Here is a 21,157-nt window from a genome sequence, read left to right on the forward strand (position 1 = left end):
AATTGAATATATCTTGTCTATCATAATTTTCAATTATCCTAGTAAGCCTTTTATTGACCTCCTTATATTCTATTCATATTACAAAAGAAGATATTAAAGGAGTATATTTGTTTCTCTCCATATGAAGTAACAATTTAAATAAATTTATAACATCATACAAAAAGGAATAATACAACTGGATCAGAAATACTGGAACTGTAAGTACTCTTGTGATAAGATAAACAGATTTTGTTAAATTGCTTATCATTATGTGTAAAGGAGGTAATGGAAAAATGTTTGATACCACCAGATAAATAACTGTAGAACTACTTATTAAAGGGACTTTAATATCAACTCATATTTATACAAGAAGATTTCAAAAGAATATTCTTTTCAACAATTTCAAAAATTATGGCAAATACCAATAAAGATCACGCGAAATTAAAGGAAGTAAGTGTTTGTTTTACTGAGAAAACATTAAAAGATATTTTATATACCGTGCATAATGGAAAAGAAGTAAATGTATTGAGTTGGGATTTCGGTGGATCAAGTACCACTGGGGACAATTATTTATCAACAATTTATAAGATTAAAGTCACTGGTACGGTAGATGGAAAAGAAGTACAGGTTAGTTTGGTGGTTAAAGCTCTACCAAAGAATAAAGGTAGAAGGAAGACATACAGAAGTGCAGAATTTTTTAGCAATGAGATTCTATTTTATACAAAGGTAAGAAGATGATTAGTTCATTCATTCATAAAATTCATTCATTTAAGATATTTTTTAGATAATTCCAAAATTCGAGATGTTCGTAAAAGAAAAAAATCAACCTCAAGCATTATGCATTCCACGTTATCTTGCTTCTGTTATGGATGGTGAAAATGATTTTATAGCATTGGAGGATGTCACTTTTTTGGGATATAAAGTAATAGATAAACAAAATTCTCTAGATGAAGAGCAATTCAAGATGATTTTAAAAAGTATAGCAAGATTTCATGCAGTTTCTCTCGCATTCAAAGATCAAAATCCACGTGAATTTAGGAAAATTGTAGAGTATTTGCATGAAACATACTATAGTAATGAACATCGGAATTGGTACAAGAGATTCCATGTAAAGTTATTAATCTTATAATTTTTAGTGTTTAACTTTGCAGGATATTATGATGTTAATTAATTATTTTCAGGAGAAGATAGTAGACATTACTAAAAATGCCTTAGCTATAGAATATCCTGGTAGTGAAGCGGAAAAAAGATTGAAGTCTTATAAAGCTCAGGACCTGTTTCAAAAAGCAATTGAATTATGCAATCGTAAATATCATTCAACATCTGTTGTTAGTCAAGGTGATTCATGGATCCCAAATTATATGATCCGGAAAATAACTGAACATGAAGCTTTAATACTTGATTTCCAACTGGCAAGATGTGCCAGCCCAGTCTTAGATCTCTCAACCACTTTTTATTCTTGCACCGATAAAGCACTTTGGGATGAAAAATTTGACGTATTATTACAATTCTATTACAACGAACTATTCAATACCATCACTTTACTTGGATCTGATCCTAGAAACATATATTCATGGGATATGTTTATGAATGAGGTAAATTGTGTTTATATTTCTCAGTAAATGTGACAATTTTCAGTAATAACACATAAATCAATTAATTATAGGTAAAAGAACAATTTGTATTTGGTATGATATTTGCAATGGAAATAATTCCAATGACTTTACTGGATAAGGCATTTGACTTAGATCTTATAAAAGATGACAATGGAATAGATATAGCTGATGTATGGAAATTGTCATACATTAAAACAAAAGATGGCAGGCTTAAACTGGCAAATATTGTTGTACATGCTGTTGAAAAAGGATTTTTCTAAATCATACAAACAAGTATATTTTATACATAATGTTTATTAAATGTGTAGCATTAAATAAAATATAGACAATCTGTATTTGTATAATTTCAATTATAATAACACAGTTTAAGTAAAATATAGTTTGTATAAGAGTAGATATAGATATTCATTATTCATTCTTTTATGAATAATGAGTGTTTTAAAATTCTTTTCTTATTATTTATTTAGGTTAAGAAATTAAGAAAGTTTTATAAGGTCGTTTCATCTTCATTTATAAAAGAACATCTATTGCCAGAAAATATAATTCACAACTATAAGTATATCTATGAATGAATATTTCATGTTAGAATTTCACAAAAGCAAGCAATTTTATATGAAAGAATACTAGAAATTCGTGATGTATATTTTGATTGTTAAATAGCATCACATTTAGGAAAAGTATTTTTACATAAACTGTAAATTTGTGTGACAAAATAATCAGCGTATCTTATGCCGATTATTTTTATAAATTTTGATGCTGAACATTATTTGTTAAAACGTTACTGGCATCAAAAACAGTAGTATCTTCATCATCTTCCTCATCTAATGGCAAAGGTCGCATCTCAACATCTTGTCTATGTGCAAGAACACCATATTTTCTGACCATTTGGGCACGTGTTTTATTTAACCTATGAAATAACATACGAAGAAAATATTTAATAAAAAATCAAGTCATCAACTTAGGCTGAAAACAATAACTACTGATTCCAAAGCATCTAAGATTTAATGATCAAAAGAGAAATTCAATCTCATAATAAATGCTATATACCTAAAGCTACGGAACACGATATAGGCCAAGACAAGAACACTTAGCCCCACAAACACAAAAAAACCACGCTTCAGAGCTCCAGCATTTAAAGAAGTTGCATGTCCTTCACCCACATGCTGTTGAAAATTCACATTATTAATGATTTAGTAGTAGAGCTTTTGTAATTATTTTTTTAAATGTCTAGGTACATGAAATCAAACCCATTTTGGTTAGATATACTGCAAAATTCAAAAGACAGTGATAGAAACTAAAAGAAACATCACTCCAAGGAAATGTTCATATTTTTGTTGTTCGATAAACTTCAAACACTAACCTCTTTCCTTGTTTCTGTAATATGTGCAGTTTTATTACCATCTGACTGTTTTGAGGTTATATTATTCACAGTTTTGTTAACTTCGAGAATCGGTGTGCTACCAGGTAAAACTGCATTTTGTTGATGTTTTTCTTCATTTACAGAAGTCTGTGCGTTATTTTTTTTCGGAGTTACAAAATCTTTATCTAGCGACGTCGATTCAGGTACAGCCCTGTTTATCCTAAAACTTCCATCGCATACTGCGCTCCGTTCTAATAGGAAGATCAACAGAAATATAAAAACTTTTATCATCTGGATCTTTGAGCGTGTCATTGTTCCGTGTCATTTGTAAAAACAAAATTCTAAGAAGGAAAACAGCGCAGCACTATACGTTGACGTTTAATCACGGGTTCCATGTTGACCCGGCTTATAATACTAACGTTTCAACTCTCGTTTTAACTTCAATCGCTGTTTCGCGGTACACTCGTATATGTGCCCGTGATTATGAAAGTGGCCTAAGTCATATATTTTTTTCGATACATTTCGAGATACATATTTAAACTTTTGCGCTTGACGCATAAATTGAATTCTGTTTAACGACACAACAATGGACTCAATTCAACGGTACTTCGCAAAAATGGTTTCAAATTATTGTTACGTAAATAAACGCATCGCAAAATAAGTGATAAACTCATTTTTTTTAGATTCTTGACTTAGGTCACTTTCATAATCATCGGCACATATGCCAAACATACATACATATATTACTATGGACAGTATTCCAGTGAGATGATTTAAATACGGATTACAGAACATCACGACACGTATTTATACGGACATATACAGAGGTTTACGAAAGTATTCGAACACCTATAGAATTTTTTTACGAATATATTATGCGTATTGTACGAAACTTTTTGAAATTTCGTCAGCACTGTAATGAGACACAACTAATATTATTATAATAATAAAATTTGAAACCAATTCGAAAATGTATGTAGAAATTACAGAAAATTTAATGAAAATATACACTTAATAAACAATTCTAGTATAAGCATGAATAGTAATCTTAAATGTATAGTTAATACTAGAAATGGTCTCACTAAATATTGTAGTTTATTGATATAATAAATAATTGACTATCCAAATATTTTAATAATATTTGTGAAATGTATGCTTCAAATAAATATCTTGTAATTTCTATATTACATTTTTAGATCTATTTCAAATTTTTCCAATACAATCACGATATTCGTGTTGCGTTACAGTACTTATGAAATTCCAAAATATTTTGTATAATATATGCATGAAAATTTCTTAGAAGTATCCGAATGCTTTTGTGAATTATTATATGTTTATTTAAGTTTATTTCCCGTTCTATTCGAAAGAAACTTCTTGATATTTTCAATATTCGCTCGAAATCGAATTATTCGAATCGACATAAAAAAAGACCGGAAAAAATAGATTTATTATACCAGGAAGAAAATTTCCTTTCTGATTATACCAGTTTATATAAAATATACTTTTAGTACAAGTAAAGCTATGTTAAAGTCTACTAACTAATATTGTAAGTTCTACTTCTGGTACCAAAATTTTTCTAAAATTATAATTTTTAAATTGCATTATATTCTATACAGTTATATTTATTTATAATATTATTATTTTGTTTATAATTCTACAGTTTACATTTTTAATATGATATAGTATCGTTAATGTAATCGATAAGAACTGTCATCAAATATCAAAACGGTAATATAAGGCAGCGTGCAATTTTAACGTTAGTTATCTTTATCCAACTTACACAAATTACATATTTTTCATTTCATTGATAATTGGTGTAGTTAACCTGAAATTTGTATAATTTTTCTTGAAAAATGTATATGAAAACATAAGTTTTATTCATATAAACTGTACAAAAAAGTCATTACAAAATAATTTGTACTTTGCATTCGAATTCCCAAAAACGTTAATCTATAAAATTTAATTTTAAATTATTTATATAGAACTTCTCTGAAAAATTAAAAATTGTTTATGTGGAACACTCTGGTCTCGTAAAAGATGTTAAATAAAATGTTATCTGTAACATGGAACCAGGCTTTATGTATAATGTCAAATGACTGTGTGTCAAACACAAACATCACACATCACGAAAAAAGTACACAGTTGACATGCGTAGTCGTTGGCCAATCAGAAGAAAGAATTTGACGCGTACCATGCGTACAAGCATACGTACGCGAACGGCAGTTGGAGTGGTTGGAAGTTAACGAGTAGAGCGCAATACACGTCAGGGCTCTTATTTTGATTCGTGGAGGGGGCTCACCTCGAAGAAACGGGTGGCTGAGTCCGAAGGATTTGCCAGGAAAAGAAGTGAAGGATTATAGGTTTGATAATAATAAGATTAAACATGATACATGCTGAAAATGGGGATGTTGTATATTTGGAACAGTTAAAAAATCCAATGGAGAGCGACGCGACAGAGAAGGCAGTGTCAAAAAAGTGCGAGGGGCAGCTGTCTTCGATAAATGCAAACAGCTGTTCGTCCTACAAAGGTGCAAATCGTTCGATAGAAATGGCGCAAGAGGACAATAATCTGTGCTGGAATAACCTTCCCAGCATCATTCTACAGGAAATATTCTCATATTTACCATACAACTGCCGGTTACAAGCCTCCCAGGTAATCTTCAATTTTTTTCCCCTCAAGGCCGTTTAAATTCTGACCAACACAGTGGGTAATTAAACCACTCTCTGTGTTGAGGTTTATTTTCTCTCTCTTTCTTTCTCTCTCTCTCTCCCCCTCTCTCTCATTCTGTTCTGTTTATTATATACTCTGAATATTAATTTTAAGCATTCATTTTATTTGATAGTTATATTGTTTTATACAGTCAAATAAAGAAAAAGGACAAGTGAGAAACTATTTAGAAACTTACAAAAAATTAGTTACCAAACAGTAGTTGAATATTAATTTCGTATGTTTCCATTCTTAGCCTTTGAAATCATCCTTTAATGGTTTTTATGTTTTAATATAAGACTGAATTGTTTTGAGCTGTGATACTTTTAATATATATATGCTACATATTTATCTTTTGTTTATGTCTTTGGATATTACAGGTTTTATAGATTTGTTTAATAGAAATGATTTATTCAAATTAATTTGCATAGGTGTGCAAAAATTGGAGAAGCGCTCTATTTCATCCTTATTTTTGGAAAAAGATCACATTTGTCCTGAAAGATGAAGACAGTGTATCATGGACTAGGTATGTGAAGTTTTCTATACATGTGTAAAATTTTTAAACATTTAAGATTCTACTTCTTTCTTTATTTTTTTTTTAGATGCCTGGCAAACAATTTCGAACTTAGTGTGCAAGAAGTTACAATCATCTGTGATATATCAAATTATTGTGCGAAAGAAACGTTAGCCCTCTTGAAAAAGCTAAGATATAATAGGCAACTTCGTAAATTGTTTTTGGAACCTATCACTAGTACATTCGAATATGAAGATAGTACAAAATGCACTAAAGCATTGGTTTCTTCCCTTATAAGCATTATAAAGAAATCCGATCGTTTAGAAGCTCTAAGTCTGGGATGCATAGAAGATTTAATAGGAAGTGCCAGACAAATTGTGGTACATTTGCGTAACTACCAGGCAAAGCACTTGACAACTCTTGCTTTGGCATCTGTTAAGGATGATCCTGATGATTTTAATATTTTCAATGCTGGTTATGGACATCTGTTCGATTCATTTGCTAGATTATCTATTTTAACATTGGATTATGAGTTCCTAACCAATTCTTTGCTAAAGGCATTGGACAGTGGTACGATGGAAAGGCTTGTAATTCATGTGCATGGTTGGCATTATCAGTTTACGGGAACAGCTGACGGTAGTTGGCAAAGTTTTGTTCAAAAGAAGTAAGTATTAGTATAGTTAATTTATCATTGTTTTAATGCAATGAAAAATTACTTATTACGTTTCTTCAATTTCAGTCCGAAATGTGAGCTGCGACTAAACCTTCTACATTCTTATGTTGGTATTGAAAAATTAGATACAAATATACTTCGTCCTTCCATGCCACTGACACATTTAAAAGTACTATTTTGTGAAAATGTTAATATTAGAGCATTGCATCGATTATCCAGGTGGTATTCGCTTACTTTAAAATCTTTAATATGGATCGATTCAGTACAACCTGTAGCAAAAAGCATACCAGCAACATACGACCCAAATGATCCTCATAGGTAAGATGCATTGTTTTATGTTATAATTTTACTCTTTAACTTTTTTATTAATGTATAAATTTAATACTCTGCTGCAGCCCTGATCCACTAGTATTAGTTGCATGGAAGTGTACCAAACTTGTGGAAATTGTATTCATAGGCCACAAATATCATCAAGAAAATTTGTTGGCTATTGCACGCCTACGCGGAGATTCGCTTAAGTCGTTAGTATTTGCACAAAGATTCATTGCAACTGATGTTGAATCTTGGCATAAGGCTGAAACTATTACACATGTAAGCCTCTATCTTCAATATTGATATTTCTAAATATAGATTTTGATTTAACAAAACTATTACTAAATGATTTTACGAATTATTCTTTTTAATTGGTTTTTAATTATATAGGAAATAAAAGAAATAATGGGGAGCCAGTGGAAACCATTGAGCGATGAAGATTTACCTGCAGTTGTTAAAAATCCTTTCGAAGGTGATAGCAGGGAAGTTATCATGCCTTTGGTCCTTCAAGACCAAAAGTAAATTTTTATTTGCACCAAGGAAATATTACTCCCCGATACCATACATTACTAATCGACATCATCAACAATTTCTGGGCGGGCTACACTCTCAGAAGTAAAGTTATAAAGTTATATCCTTTATTTTTCTATAAGAATTGTTTTTACGAGAACTATGGATGTAACATCAAACGGTGGACATGTGTAAATTCGTAGTTTAAAATCAGTAGTTGATGGATATGTTGCCTATCAGGTAAGGATCACACAGTTCCAGTGTGTAAACAGCGAGGGTAAAAACGCACACAAGTTCTCCTTTATAATGATTTTATTAGTTCTTATGAGGATATGATAAGCTATAGTTAAAATATGTCTTTCTTGAGTCCGTGATGAGGTACCTAAATTAAGTACGTATCACCCCCTATTTTTGTTTATCGAAACGAATATCAAAGTATTTCGTTGGTTTTTCCTACGAAAAATCATTTGTGGTGCAATGACGTTTTATTGCTAACAGTGGTGATCCCAAAACGATCAAAATAAGAGAGATAATAACAATTAGTGATCGTTCCTCTCATCGATGAATATTAGTGAGAAAAAAAGCATATGTAATATACGAGTGTAATAATATCCTTGATAGATATTAAGAATGAAAGCATTACAAGACGATCAAGGTCTCACCTAAACGGACCTTCGATGTGACGTATACCTGTTGATATCACGGGAAAATAATTTCGAATATGTGTGAAGGGGAATACTACCAATTAAAATCAACGTGAAACAAGAAGAATAAGGCTAGATGAGAGAAAGAACCGATCTCACGATGTTCCACTGGAAAGCGTAACGAAATTCCAAATGTATGTAAGTAGAAATATGTTAACAAATATTTTTCCAATTCTATGGGAAATTTAGATCGAAGCGAGCGCCAAGAGCATGCAGTGTAAGAAAAAGTAACTAAACGAAAAAAAAATAATAAAATATGTTGGACTTCGTAAAAAGAGAGTTTGCGATTGAGTTGCGATAAAACAAAAGATGCACTCAGAAGTATAAGAAGTCGAACAGCGATCCGAGGTTATTTTTAATACCAAAACCAATCGGACGCTCTTGTACAAATATTAAATGAATGTGTGCCGAGAAGAGTGCGGTTGATTTGGTGGTACAAACAGTTAGACACACAGCAAACATACAATTTTTGTGTGTCGCTTTAGTAAAAGAAAAAAAAAAAAAAAGAAAGAAAGAGAATATCGATGATATTAATGAAGAACTGTGCGACCTCCAAGTACCGTCTTTTCACCGTGCTCTTAGCGACCGCTGAAAGCGAACACAATTATAGGTTTATCTATAAAAAACAAATCAGAGGAATTAGCTGCTAATTGTGTATGTGTATATGTATGTATATCTGTATTATCTATCGAACTTTAAACGTTAATATTCAGATGCCACATGCATCTATTTCTGTCGTGCGATAAATAATGACGATTTCGAAGATTTAAAAGAAACATGAAAATGAAAGAAAACGATTCACAAACACAAAGAATAATACCAAAATAGCACTCCTATACAGTTTATTATTCTGAAAAGGTTATTTACTTTTTTCGAGTCCTTGTATAATTATTATATCGTCGTGTACTTGTAGTCACGTGTACTATTGCTTTTTATATGTGGTTCTGTACATATACATCCATGCGTTTAAAATATTGGACACGCGCAGAAATCGTGGAGTTGCGCCCGAATTTAATGCAAGGAAAAAAAAGGAAAGAAAGAAAGAAGAGTGAGATAAAGGGAAAAGCAATATATAGCGGATTACCTGAGAGAAAGAGAAAAGGACAAAAATGAATCGATTGAGAGCTAGGCACAAATAATGAGAAAACTATTTCTTTAAACAATTTAAAACTGTTATACAAAATGAACGGGCCTTAACCCTCGAACTCGCGAACGGCGGTAGCTAGATAAATTCTGATCCATGCAATTCAGTTACATTATTATTATTATTGTTGTTGTTGTTGTTGTTATTGTTATTATTACTATTATTATTATTATTATTATTATTATTATTAATATTATTATTATTATTATTTTCTATACAAACAAAACAGCTAGATCTTACCATTTGTGTTTCCAAATTAAAAGAAAACTGAAGAAATGATTGACTATAATAATAAATATAATAATTATGATAGAATTATAGTAAATTATAACTAAAGAAAATAGATTACGGAAGTATCTTATAGCACGCCATTTCACTACGAAGCAAATGGAGTTAACGTTAAGTCAAGTTAACGAGTGTTTATTTACTCTTCTCACGATTTTGTTTTATCATTACAAAGTAAATATTTGATGCTCGAGTCAGGAATGATCCAGCAACCGCCAAACGAGGGTTAACATGTATCGCATGTACCTGAGTCGCGGTAAGGATAAATCTGCCGAAAAAAATTTGACACGCGACAGCCATCACTGAAGAATACTAGTTACCTTAATGGACATTTTTCGGCGATTTGTTGGAACACCTGCTTGTTTCTCGCCAAAAAATGACTGACAAGTTAAGGTATAACTCATGCCCTTTCATTTCGTATTCCGTGCGCGTGTATTTTTTGAAGTCAGCAAATTTTTACAAAACGGTGAATCGACGGTTATTCATTATCTATATATAGAAAAAACATTCTCGCGAACTCATTATTGTTCGCCGACCATTGACGTTGTGCGGACGGGCCAGATGTTATTTACAACGTCTTTTTTCTCTTTTCTTTTTTTATTCCTCGTATATATTTTTGTCGTTTTTATTACTATTACTATTATTAATATTATTATCTTTTTGTTTTTTTAATCAAACGAAGTCCCGCATAAGCAGTATACTCGCGGGCGCGGTGCCCGACGTGTGAGAGAGAGAGAGAGAGAGAGAGAGAGAACAGTGTGAAAGAACATATGACGTTGCGAAAATAATGATAACGTATGAAAGAGAACGAAATTTAAACGAGAAAAGATGAGATATGCGTTCGGATGTAAGAACGAAAGTTATCCAAATGAGTAAAAATAGCAAGCAAACAAACAAACGTCAGGTAATACGTAGTACCATCTCTGCGAATCCTGTGTACAAAGTCATATAGAAGAAGAAGACAATTCGGTATTCGTGCGGTCGCTTAACCAAATGGACACAACCCAACTATACGCATATATATCGATATAAACGCGAATGACAAACCAAACATAAGACTGAACCTACTGGGAAAGGTATAACCACAGTTAGGCGGTCCGCACGTCTAACCAACGTCCGACCTCATATTCATAAAACAAGGACGATCCCGACTAAACGGAAAGCATCGTTCGCGAATCGCGTTGGAACGAATTTGTTCACATCGATTTTACCTATTGTCGATAACGCTTGTCTCGATGATTGTTGCTCGTCTTTCCTTTCTTAGGTCTCTTAGCTTTCCGTCTTAGCTCGTGGCCCTCGTCGATTCGCCCCCTGATTGACCCACGCGGACATCAATTTATGAATATGCGAGTCGTTAAGAAAAATAATTAAAAAGTAAAAAAAAGAAACAAAGGGGTGGTGTATCAGCTAGTGTTTAGATCGGATAAGCGCCTCATTGAAGAGAAAGAGAGAGAGGAAGAAATAACGAAAGCTCACTCGAGGATGGTTCTCGTAGCCGATAAATACTAACCTATAAGACAGCCTGCCAAGAATCAAAATACTGTAAAATATCAAACGAACGCTAGCCAGTACAGAATGCTAAGATCTATTTTTTAAGAAGCGAATGTATATTTTTGTACTAAGGCAGGCCTTAGTGTGAATCGTGTATTCTTGCGCGTAATGGCAAGACGAGAGCTGTGATCATAATATCATTTCGGCTTAGCGAGAGAACATACAAAGACAAAAAAAAAATTGAAGGGGAAAATAAAAGAGGAATACGAGAAGAAAATAACAGAAGTAACGCAGCGATTACGCGTTCACGGAAAAGCATAAAGAAAGAGATAATGAGGCGAATGTTCTCCTGCTAGCGTTATTACCAAGTGGGCTATAGATACAAAAGGGGTGGCGATAAATCGAGAACAAAACATCTGTGATAAAACATAAAATCTTAGAAAGGGTGCTCGAGAGAAAGAGAGAGAGAGAGAGAGAGAGAGAGAAAAGGTGGCGAAAGAGAGGAAGTGAGAAAAAACAAGCGCGCGTTAAATGATATAATAAGAAAACCTAAAGTAGGAAAAAGCGTTAAAACAAAATGCAACACAATAGGGGGGAATAATATAGGTAAAAGACGGAACCCTACGTGTATTAGGGAAATGATACGCAAGACATGCAATTCCTACAAAAGAAAAACAAAATGTGTATAGAAGTGCTTTTAGAAGATCTATTGTGCGAAAATAATAATATTCGTCGTGCGTATGACTAATCGACAGATGGAGACTGTCTTTCGACGAGATAGCCCGGTCTAACTATTGTAGTGGTTACCGTCTTGTCGTATCCTTGTTTAAGGAGCGAACGCATTCGATCGTCATGTGGGTTTCGATGAACGCTCGCGCTATTATCTCAACGAGAAACATTCGACCGATGGGAAGAACTAATGAAGGGTTCTTGATGTTTGCGATTCTTCGAATAATAAGGAAAGCCATACCATACTAAACTATATAGAACATTACTTAAGCGAACCAGACATTCCACGCTACTGTCGGTTATATAGTATCGCAACGCTGTAGTATATATACATATATATATACATATGTATAGTTAATTTAGTACTATGATTAATTTCAAGCAAAGAATAGTCGTTGTTGCGTTGATTCTGTAAAAAGATCTAATGATCTGTCCGCAATCGACGTACACATATATACGTGTATTTCCATCAATTGTATTCGAAGCTACGCAAAGATTGTGGAACTATACCAAGAACTAAAAAAAACCCGCCTTCATCATGCCCACATGATAACTCGGCATAAAGTCAGGACGTCGTACACCACGAGTAGTATTATAAGTTCCTAAAGAAAAGAAAGAAAGAAAAATATTTTACACTGCTTAAGTACGATAGAACGAAGCCGGCATTACGAATAACTCATCTCACACGAACAAGGTGTTCAAAGCATTCGGTTCGATGTATGTAGTTCGTTAGATGATTCGTTCTGTTTTATGGGATTGTAAAACGCTTTTCAAACACAGCACCAGTAACGTTTTTCTTTTCTTGTCTTTTTTTTATATATACATGTATATATATATCTATCTATCTATATATCTATATAATATATGCATATATGAATATCTATAATATATGTATATATATATATATATATATATATACTTACATATATATATATATATAGTTATATAGATATATAGATATATATTATATATAATTTACAAGTATGTGTATAATCCATTCCAATCGAACGAGGCGGGCGTTATAGAACGTAACGGTAAAAATGTAAAAATTGGAAAGGATGGTTCCGCATTGGACGAAGAAACTAAACAGGATAAAACTTTCGCGAAAGGCAAGGAAATATTATAGTATGTGTGTAAATGGTATCGTTCAAACGTCGTGTGTATATATATATATATACACACATATATATATAGATAAACAATGAACGACACATATAGACCGATAAACTCGATAGATAACATGAAAAACGCGGGTTAATAATTTTACGTAACGTTACTATATATATATATTCTCGGTTATTTTATTACCGCCGTCTATTTCACTATAAAAGTTGAATCGTCTTGAGGTTTGTTCGAGAATCCGCACTGTGCAACAACCGACATAGACGACAAAGAGAGAGAAACGATATTCCGTAACTCCTCACTCGATACGTAACAAGTGCTTAAAAGGATATTTACCAAAACACAGCGTTAGATATTTGTATATAAGTTAATAAGGGCTGAGGTAATAAAACGCGAGCAAGCTATTTTTTATCATTGGATCGCGAGATAAGGCGGAACGAACTCCGCCGATAAAGTATCTTCCATGAGAATAAAAGAAGAGAGAAACATTTGCGAAGTAAAAAAATTAAGAAATTAGAAAACAAACAAACATGACTGGGCCCAAAATAAACGTCGCCGTGTTATATTTGTTCGTGAATTAATTGAAGTCCTAGCTCTATAGACGCATGCATATGTACCAAAAAGAAAAGAAAAAATTTGTAAGAAAGAATGAAAGAGGAAAAGAAAAACACATACGATGTGATTAAGGATTTTTAATCACGGTTATTGTGTTTACTAAATTGGGATTTCGAAACTGGATAATGTTAAGCTCTGTCTGCACTGAGGCAAGAAAGAGGAACTCTTTTTCGTCCTTTGTTACTGTATGTTGCAAAATATTTTCAACGAACAGCAACATTACAAAAATATTTTGTTCACACTGAAGCAATATTCGACAACAAGCAGCGACTTTCCCAAGAGACAAAAACAACAATATAAAATTCACCGTTGTCGCTTCAGTGGAGACAGAGCTTTAAATGACGCGTCTCACGTCGAACAACGATCACCCTGATGCCGGATCGTTCAAATTCGATTTAGTTTCTACGTTTTACGATGTGTCGGGTCATTCTCCCCGTCGATAATAGTCGAGAAAGTACGAAACTCAAAACCGTTGTAGCATTTTATCAGTTACAATTAACAATATCCCGTGCACTAAAATACTTAGAAGAATGCACATGAAAGACCGTTAGCCGGTGGGATAACGTTATCTTGACGCGTTTGACACGTTATTAACCGCGTAACGCTCGAAAAATTTTTCAGCGGAGTATAGAATTATCGCTTCGCGTCGTATGAACATATTTCCCTGGCTCTCGATGCCATAGCGCCTCCGGAATTCTCTGCTCGCTAATGTTTTATTCCGAGAAAAAAAAGAAACGCTCGAGATCGTTTCGTATTGATGATCCAAATATACTTTTCAACGTAAAACAGTGCTCAATCGGTTTCGTTCTCATCGAAGCGAACTTGCATCGGTGTCGCGTCAGCGTTCCATATTTAACGAGACAAAATAATGTATAGTTTAGTAGTGCGTTACGAGATAGCGTTTAGTTTAATCTCTCTGTTGAGATATAGATCGATTCTTTCGTGCAATATCGCGTCGATATAAAAATTTGCATTTTCAATTAGATTCAGGGATTTGATCTATTTTTCGTCCGGTTAATACTTAACCTATTAAGGACCAAAATTAGGTTAACGTAATGTTTTATATTTGTAACTTCTATTTAAGCAACTTATATTATTAAATTTCATCCAATGCACATTGCAATTATAAAAAGAAGTTTCACGAATTTGCTCGATATATTTTTCGTTGCCATTTTTTCTTCCATATATATATATATATACGTAAATCCTATAATTTTGTAAGATTTAAGGAAAGTAAAGTGTTTTATATTACTATATGATAAATTATTTTGTTTAAATTATAGAAAATCCCTTGGTGGGGAGAATAATTTACCTTATTTGTGCTTTATAATAATGTTGGTTTATATAATTTCAACACATTATTTTTCTGCTTGGTTCTTAATCGGTTAATTTCACCACGTTCCGCGAGGGGCATGTCCATAGGAATATCGCTTCTATTGCGTACTTCGGGTGTAAGTCTATCTAATTCTTCCTTATAAGGACGCGTTTAACGGCGTATATTGTACGATTCCATTGCAGTTTAATAGTTTAATCGGTTTCGCCGCGGTTTTTTAACAGTGCAATGTACGCGTGCTACACGTCCACCGCGTGCGAGTCAAAGTGTTAAATCGGACATTCTCTTCGCGTGATTTCAGACAAAGGGAGAGATAGACCGAAAAAACACGATGGTTACCATGTTGAATGCCACGGATAATATCGTGGCCTCTGTCACACTTTTTTAGTCGTCGTAGGCACAACGTGTTTCGAACCCATTTAGTGCACTTGGAAGTTTCTCACGTAGAATTCGATACACTATTGTAAAAGAAAAAAAAACTACGTATAACTTTGTAAATGTTCTCTCCAAATATGTTCAACAAAAGAAGAAAGAAAAATGAAGTTGAATATATACATATACCTCGAGCGAGGAATTCGTTCTTCGATCGAGCATTGATTTTTTCGTAATCTCGGTGTTTCAGAGGTTAATGTTTATACATATAATAGTAACGACATATATGTGTGTAGTTGAATAACGTTTCGATCGAGTTAAAACAGTAACTCGTAAAGTGCGTAAAAACAGTGACTCGATGTTGTATCGCGTTAGAAAGATGAATGCAACGGTGTTTGGACTTGCTGTTTTCGAGACTGAACGTGCGATATCTAAACGCGTCAAGCGAGCCCTGTCTAGTGCACCTGTTCCATTATTTTCTTCCTCGTTGTTGATGGCATTCTCCAATCTCAAGTCATTGATTTCTAACTCGTATTTCGACGGTTCTTATGTCTTCAAGATATCTAGGAAGAAAGAGCATGACACGCGTAATACAATACCACACGCTTATTTCTTCTTTGGTATTTCAACTTTATATTCGAATTATTCGTTTCCCTTTTATTTTCCAAGTACAGTAGGACCCCCTATAACACGAAAGATACGTTCTGTATTATATGAGACTCAAAGCGTAAAAAGTTAGAATTAAATAAAAAGTTTTTTGTTTAATATAATAGAAGATAATATGTATTTTAGTTTATTTTGTAACAGTAAAGTTTTCTTCATTATGTGTATAGAACGTAACTTAAAATAAAAGTGTAGGTGAAGTTAAAATTTTATCACTTTCAGAATCACTTAAAATTAATTTCGACATCGCTTTTTGAATATTAGTAGTTTTTTTGTCGGTTAAATTTTTTTTAGTGTCAGGATTTATATTTTCTTTATTGTTAACGTTTTTTCTGGTACTCTTTCCTTAAAAAGTATTTCATTTCGTTTTCATTGTTATTTTCTAAGTTATGTTATACAGGGCAGTAGCAATTTTTTTATCACTTTATATGGTGTCCTACTGTTTTTGGTTCTCCTGACGAATCTTTCTTTCATGATATCGATTCAACATCGAATTTAGGTAACGTTTAAAAAATTCGTAGAGCGTATCAACGTGTGATTCGCGGAAATAAATCAAATGTAACGCGAATAACTTTATTTTTTGCTGACGCGGTAAAAATCCAATGAAGGTTTAAACAGGGGCAAGGGTGGGAGGAAGAAAATCAAAGAAAGTCTCCTTTTACTGTTACTTGCGATTCGTCGCGAAATGTTGTCTAAAAAGGAACCAATCTCCATGTAATATGTATCTCTACGTATTAATATATATATATATATATACTTATAATCGCTATTGTTTTTCTTTTTCCAAGCTATTTTATCTGATGATACGAAGCTAGCAAAGAAAATGTGTATGTGTGCGTGTGTGTGTGAACGATGCTTACGAGACGCTTCTTTCGAGTCCTCAAGGTCGTTGCTTGAATTTAACTCGGCAAATCGATTACAAAACCGATTTTGCGTTTACGCTCGTGTTTTCCGTGTGTAATCGAAACTCGTAGCGCCGCGAACGAGTGGTATCGTAAACATCGGTGTGTCTCTATTATTAAAGTCGTCTATTATTTATTAAACGACGTTTTTAAAATCCGGAGAAGAAGAGAAGGAAACTTGTTGTATATCGGATTAAAAATGAAAATGAAACGGAGTTCCATTACGTTTTTCTTAATACGTTTTTCTATGCATTGAACAACAGACGTTATTTACGCTTCGTACAGTTGAACTCTCGCTGCCGAGCGTCCAGTGTTCAACCTAAGCTCATGTCACGAATTCGACTTCTAAAGTAAACCATGAAGAGGTTATTTAGTTTTCAACATCTTCTCAATAGAATGCGGATTTTCATGGAAGTTTATGAAAAATTACAATAATAGATATTTGACAGAAATTTGTTTCACTCACTAAATATTAAATATGACGATTAACTATACTTTGGATGCCTTATGTATTTTTACATATTACATGAATTCTATGCGTTTTGACATCTCCAAACTTTCTATGAGTGCACAAACATCCGCAATCTACTTGTCAGTATGTAATTATTTTTTGTAATCGAAAAAATATTACAAAATATGTCAAACAATACTCAGGGTGCTGTATCGTAGCGAGAGATTCGATTCTTATGGCGTTATAATATGTAAGGTACAAAACGATTGGACGTGTCTCGATGCAAGAGACATTATTGTATTCGCTGTCCATATCTGCCAAACGTCAATGGGCGTTTACTGCACGCGCCGATCGGCTCGAAATTCTTGCCTCCCACGAACCGTTACGAGAACGCACATTTCGGCACCGAGAGAGTCTATGAACCTAATGGAACGCCGTGAAAAGCGAATCGATACGAATAGTGGAAGATGCAAAAGAGCTATGTAACTCGAAGTTGATCTTAACACGTTAACTGCCACGGTGGTCATCGATGACCCACGTTTTACTAAACTTTTTAGAATGATTAAGATAAGATAAGTTTCATGGATTAGCAAATTTTCAACAATGTGAATGATTTCGATAACATTATCAGAAAAAGGTACACAATTACAATGTATGTAACATTTTTAAAAAATTGAATGTTATGGTTAGACCTGATTTTTATGCAAATTTATATTTTTGAGAATAGAATTAAAAAAGTAAAACCTCGGTAGAAAATTGTTTTACCTACAAAGTATTATAGAAAACGCTATACTTTGGATATTTTATATATTTTTTCATGTTATGTACATTTTGTACAGTTTCGAACTTTCAAATTTCTTATAGGTAAACGCATAAAAATTCACAATTATGTTTTCTATATATAGGTGTAATTATGGTGTGTTGCAGCTCCCAACTTAAAATACAATATAAAATTCGCATGGTAGTCAACGTGTTAATCCAGTCAACAAAGCATTTTTAACGGATAGTGTATTGAACTTGTTCGATGCGCCATTATTCGTGAGACACGAGTCACATAGATAGGGAGAGGATTTTTCGTTGCAACATTTTGATGTTGATATCGTATAAACGTTGCAAAATAAAGTTCGCTGTCCTCGACCTTTCGCGGTCCTACTTCTCTGTTTTTTGCACGTGAAAAACTCGTTTCCGCTGTAGTTCACATGGCAATGTGGGAAACAGAAAAAGGAAAACAAGACGAAAACCCATCGTGCCTCACGGTTACCTTACGAGCGTAATATAGAAGGAAAAGTGTATAGGATAGGCACGCTTGTTTGGAGCAATTAATACCCAGGTACATGTATTCCAACTATCGATGTGTATATATATATATATGTAGCCGCGGAACGTTCGCGAAGCCGACTATACATTCGTCGGTATTCAACGTGGTACCTGATTTTGTAACATTCTCTTCTTCGTGCGATCAACTTAATGGCAAAGTAGGCGGGATTATTATTGGACAACGGAAAAGTCGACACACATCTCGACATGTATACAGTATCTTACCATATTTGAACATTTAGTATAGAAAACTTTTATGTACATGCTATATCTGTTATATAAAACATTTTCAAATTTCATTATCACTGATATCATAATGAGACACGGCTGTCATGATTGTATTGGTAAAATTATTGAAATCAATCTGAAAATGTATATAGAAGTTACAAAATATCCATTAATTTAGATTAATTTAAATAATACATTAAATAATACCAAAATAATACTGAAATTGGTTGTTTAAATACCTTGTGACCTTTACGAAATATGTATATACTTGTAGGTATTGTGTACATTTTCAGATTTATTTTATGCTTTACAAATATAGTCATGATAATCGGACCTCATTACAGTAATGAAATTTCAGAATACTTCCTACATACATAACGTATTCATAAAAGGTTTCTACAAGTGAACTATTATAAGCATATACATATTATATTATATGTAGAGATACCCGCACACGAACTACATATATGTAGATATCACACACACACACACACACACACACGTACGCGCATATGTGTTCACCGTATTATCCGTTTCTCCATTTTCGTATTCCGGTAAAACCACTTCAAAGATGCATACGAATTAAGGAAGCCGGGCAATAAACAAATATCGAAATATCAACTGTATAAATATAAATTTATATGTATATCTTTACTTGAGAAAAATTTTCTTTTTGAAGAAAAATTTTTTTTAGATATTCAACATTTTTTATAATATCGTTAAAATAGTGAAAGATTCCGATTTTTGTCGAATTCTCTGCTTGCCCGTATGACTATTCCACTCCTGTTGAGCGACATAGAATGATGATAAAGTAATTTGCATACGGTACGTTCCTTTTTGAAAATACGTACTTTTATTCCTCGATCCGTTTTGTAATCTGTTGCAGCGAAGTATGTGTATTTGTAAATACTCGTGTATTGCGCCTGTTGTCCTTCCGATCAAGCTACAACGCCAGCTTTTCCTATCATTCGTGACAGAAGAGTTCCCATCTTCGTGTTCCTGAAAGTGTACCTTTCTTGCACTGAAAAGGTATATTTCGAGGAGAAGAACCGGAACTGGTCGTTGGAACATTTGTCACGAACGATTTGAGAATCGATCATTTGTAACGCAGCTGTAATTGTCCACGATCATTAACGACTGCCCATTTCTGTTGTTCCTCATCTTTTTCTTTCGTACGTGGACTACATAACCTCCGAACAAGCATTTGTAACATACAAAACCGTTAATATTGCCGCGTAAAAGAAAAGAAAACAAACAAATATCAGTATTCTTTCAACTTCAACATCCCGTAGAATTGTACGCCGGTCTATGATTTATACACTACTTCTTTGATTATAGAAATCAAATGTTTTCACAAGTATCAATCAATTTTTAAAAATGTATCGATCGATTAATAAATTGTGCATGGCATAAAGCAACTTGTGTTGTGTTTGCCTCTGTACCTGTTGATATCTATCGATAATTGATAAGGGAAGGTAAAGTTAGAATTAAAAATTTGTATTTGAATAACTTTTTACTTATGATTAATACCATTTGTTTATAATAATCTTTTGTGAAATTTATTTTTTTTGAAAAGCTTGTCCCAATGAGAATGTAAGCTTTACGGTGTTATCTTTTAGCTTCTTATGATAGTTAATCCGATTACCATTTATCTGCTATTAGGTGTTCCAATGTCAAATTCCAAGTAAACAGAAACATTTTCGTCAACCCTTTTTTCCTAAGTTCAAAGTATATAATTATGAGAATTTAAGTAAATATATATGGCGAAACTTATTCTTGATAATAGTATCGAAAAATAAATTTGCATTGTGCATTATCATCATGAATCATTAATTAATCATGTTATTGTAAAGGTCAGAATCAAATTGGGAGTTTTCAAAAAATATTATATTTGTAGTAACAATGGTTATAGTCATTTTATGATTAAATTCATTTATAAATTTGTTCCAATTCTTCTTGGTAATAAAAAAATATCTTTATAATAGGCATAAAGTATCTATTGTTAACAAAAAGGAAGGATACATTTTTTATATTTATTTTTACAATTTTTGTTTTCTCAAATCATCTAATTTTTGTTCTGAACATTATCACACGTTTATTTCACACGTCTTATACAATTACACAAAATAC

The 21,157-nt window shown here is 32.9% G+C and overlaps 3 protein-coding genes across 4 annotated transcripts; 2 read left to right on the forward strand and 1 right to left on the reverse strand.

Moving 5' to 3' along the window:
• The first annotated feature begins 14 nt into the window (after positions 1–14).
• Positions 15–1,930, forward strand: LOC139998281 (uncharacterized). The gene is made up of 5 exons (XM_072022729.1): positions 15–197; positions 290–705; positions 764–1,087; positions 1,161–1,574; positions 1,646–1,930. The coding sequence occupies exons 2-5, from the start codon at positions 391–393 to the stop codon at positions 1,853–1,855; spliced, it is 1,263 nt and encodes a 420-aa protein (XP_071878830.1). The 5' UTR covers positions 15–197; positions 290–390; the 3' UTR covers positions 1,856–1,930.
• Positions 1,870–3,620, reverse strand: LOC139998287 (uncharacterized). 2 transcript variants are annotated; one of them, XM_072022746.1, is made up of 4 exons: positions 3,375–3,620; positions 2,956–3,206; positions 2,643–2,758; positions 1,870–2,502 (listed from the first exon to the last, which is right to left on the reverse strand). In XM_072022746.1, exons 1-4 carry the CDS (start codon positions 3,511–3,513, stop codon positions 2,337–2,339), a joined length of 672 nt encoding a protein of 223 aa, XP_071878847.1. In that variant the 5' UTR covers positions 3,514–3,620; the 3' UTR covers positions 1,870–2,336. The 2 variants fall into 2 exon arrangements, with proteins under 2 accessions (XP_071878847.1, XP_071878848.1); XM_072022747.1 differs by lacking the exon at positions 3,375–3,620 and having other exon boundaries at positions 2,956–3,368.
• Positions 3,621–5,057: 1,437 nt separating this feature from the next.
• Positions 5,058–20,443, forward strand: LOC139998280 (F-box only protein 33). The gene is made up of 6 exons (XM_072022728.1): positions 5,058–5,608; positions 6,094–6,188; positions 6,265–6,840; positions 6,916–7,167; positions 7,245–7,440; positions 7,552–20,443. Exons 1-6 carry the CDS (start codon positions 5,339–5,341, stop codon positions 7,681–7,683), a joined length of 1,521 nt encoding a protein of 506 aa, XP_071878829.1. The 5' UTR covers positions 5,058–5,338; the 3' UTR covers positions 7,684–20,443.
• Positions 20,444–21,157: the final 714 nt, after the last annotated feature.

Source organism: Bombus fervidus, chromosome 2 (assembly GCF_041682495.2).
Source record: "Bombus fervidus isolate BK054 chromosome 2, iyBomFerv1, whole genome shotgun sequence".
NCBI classification, from domain to species: Eukaryota; Metazoa; Arthropoda; class Insecta; order Hymenoptera; family Apidae; genus Bombus; species Bombus fervidus.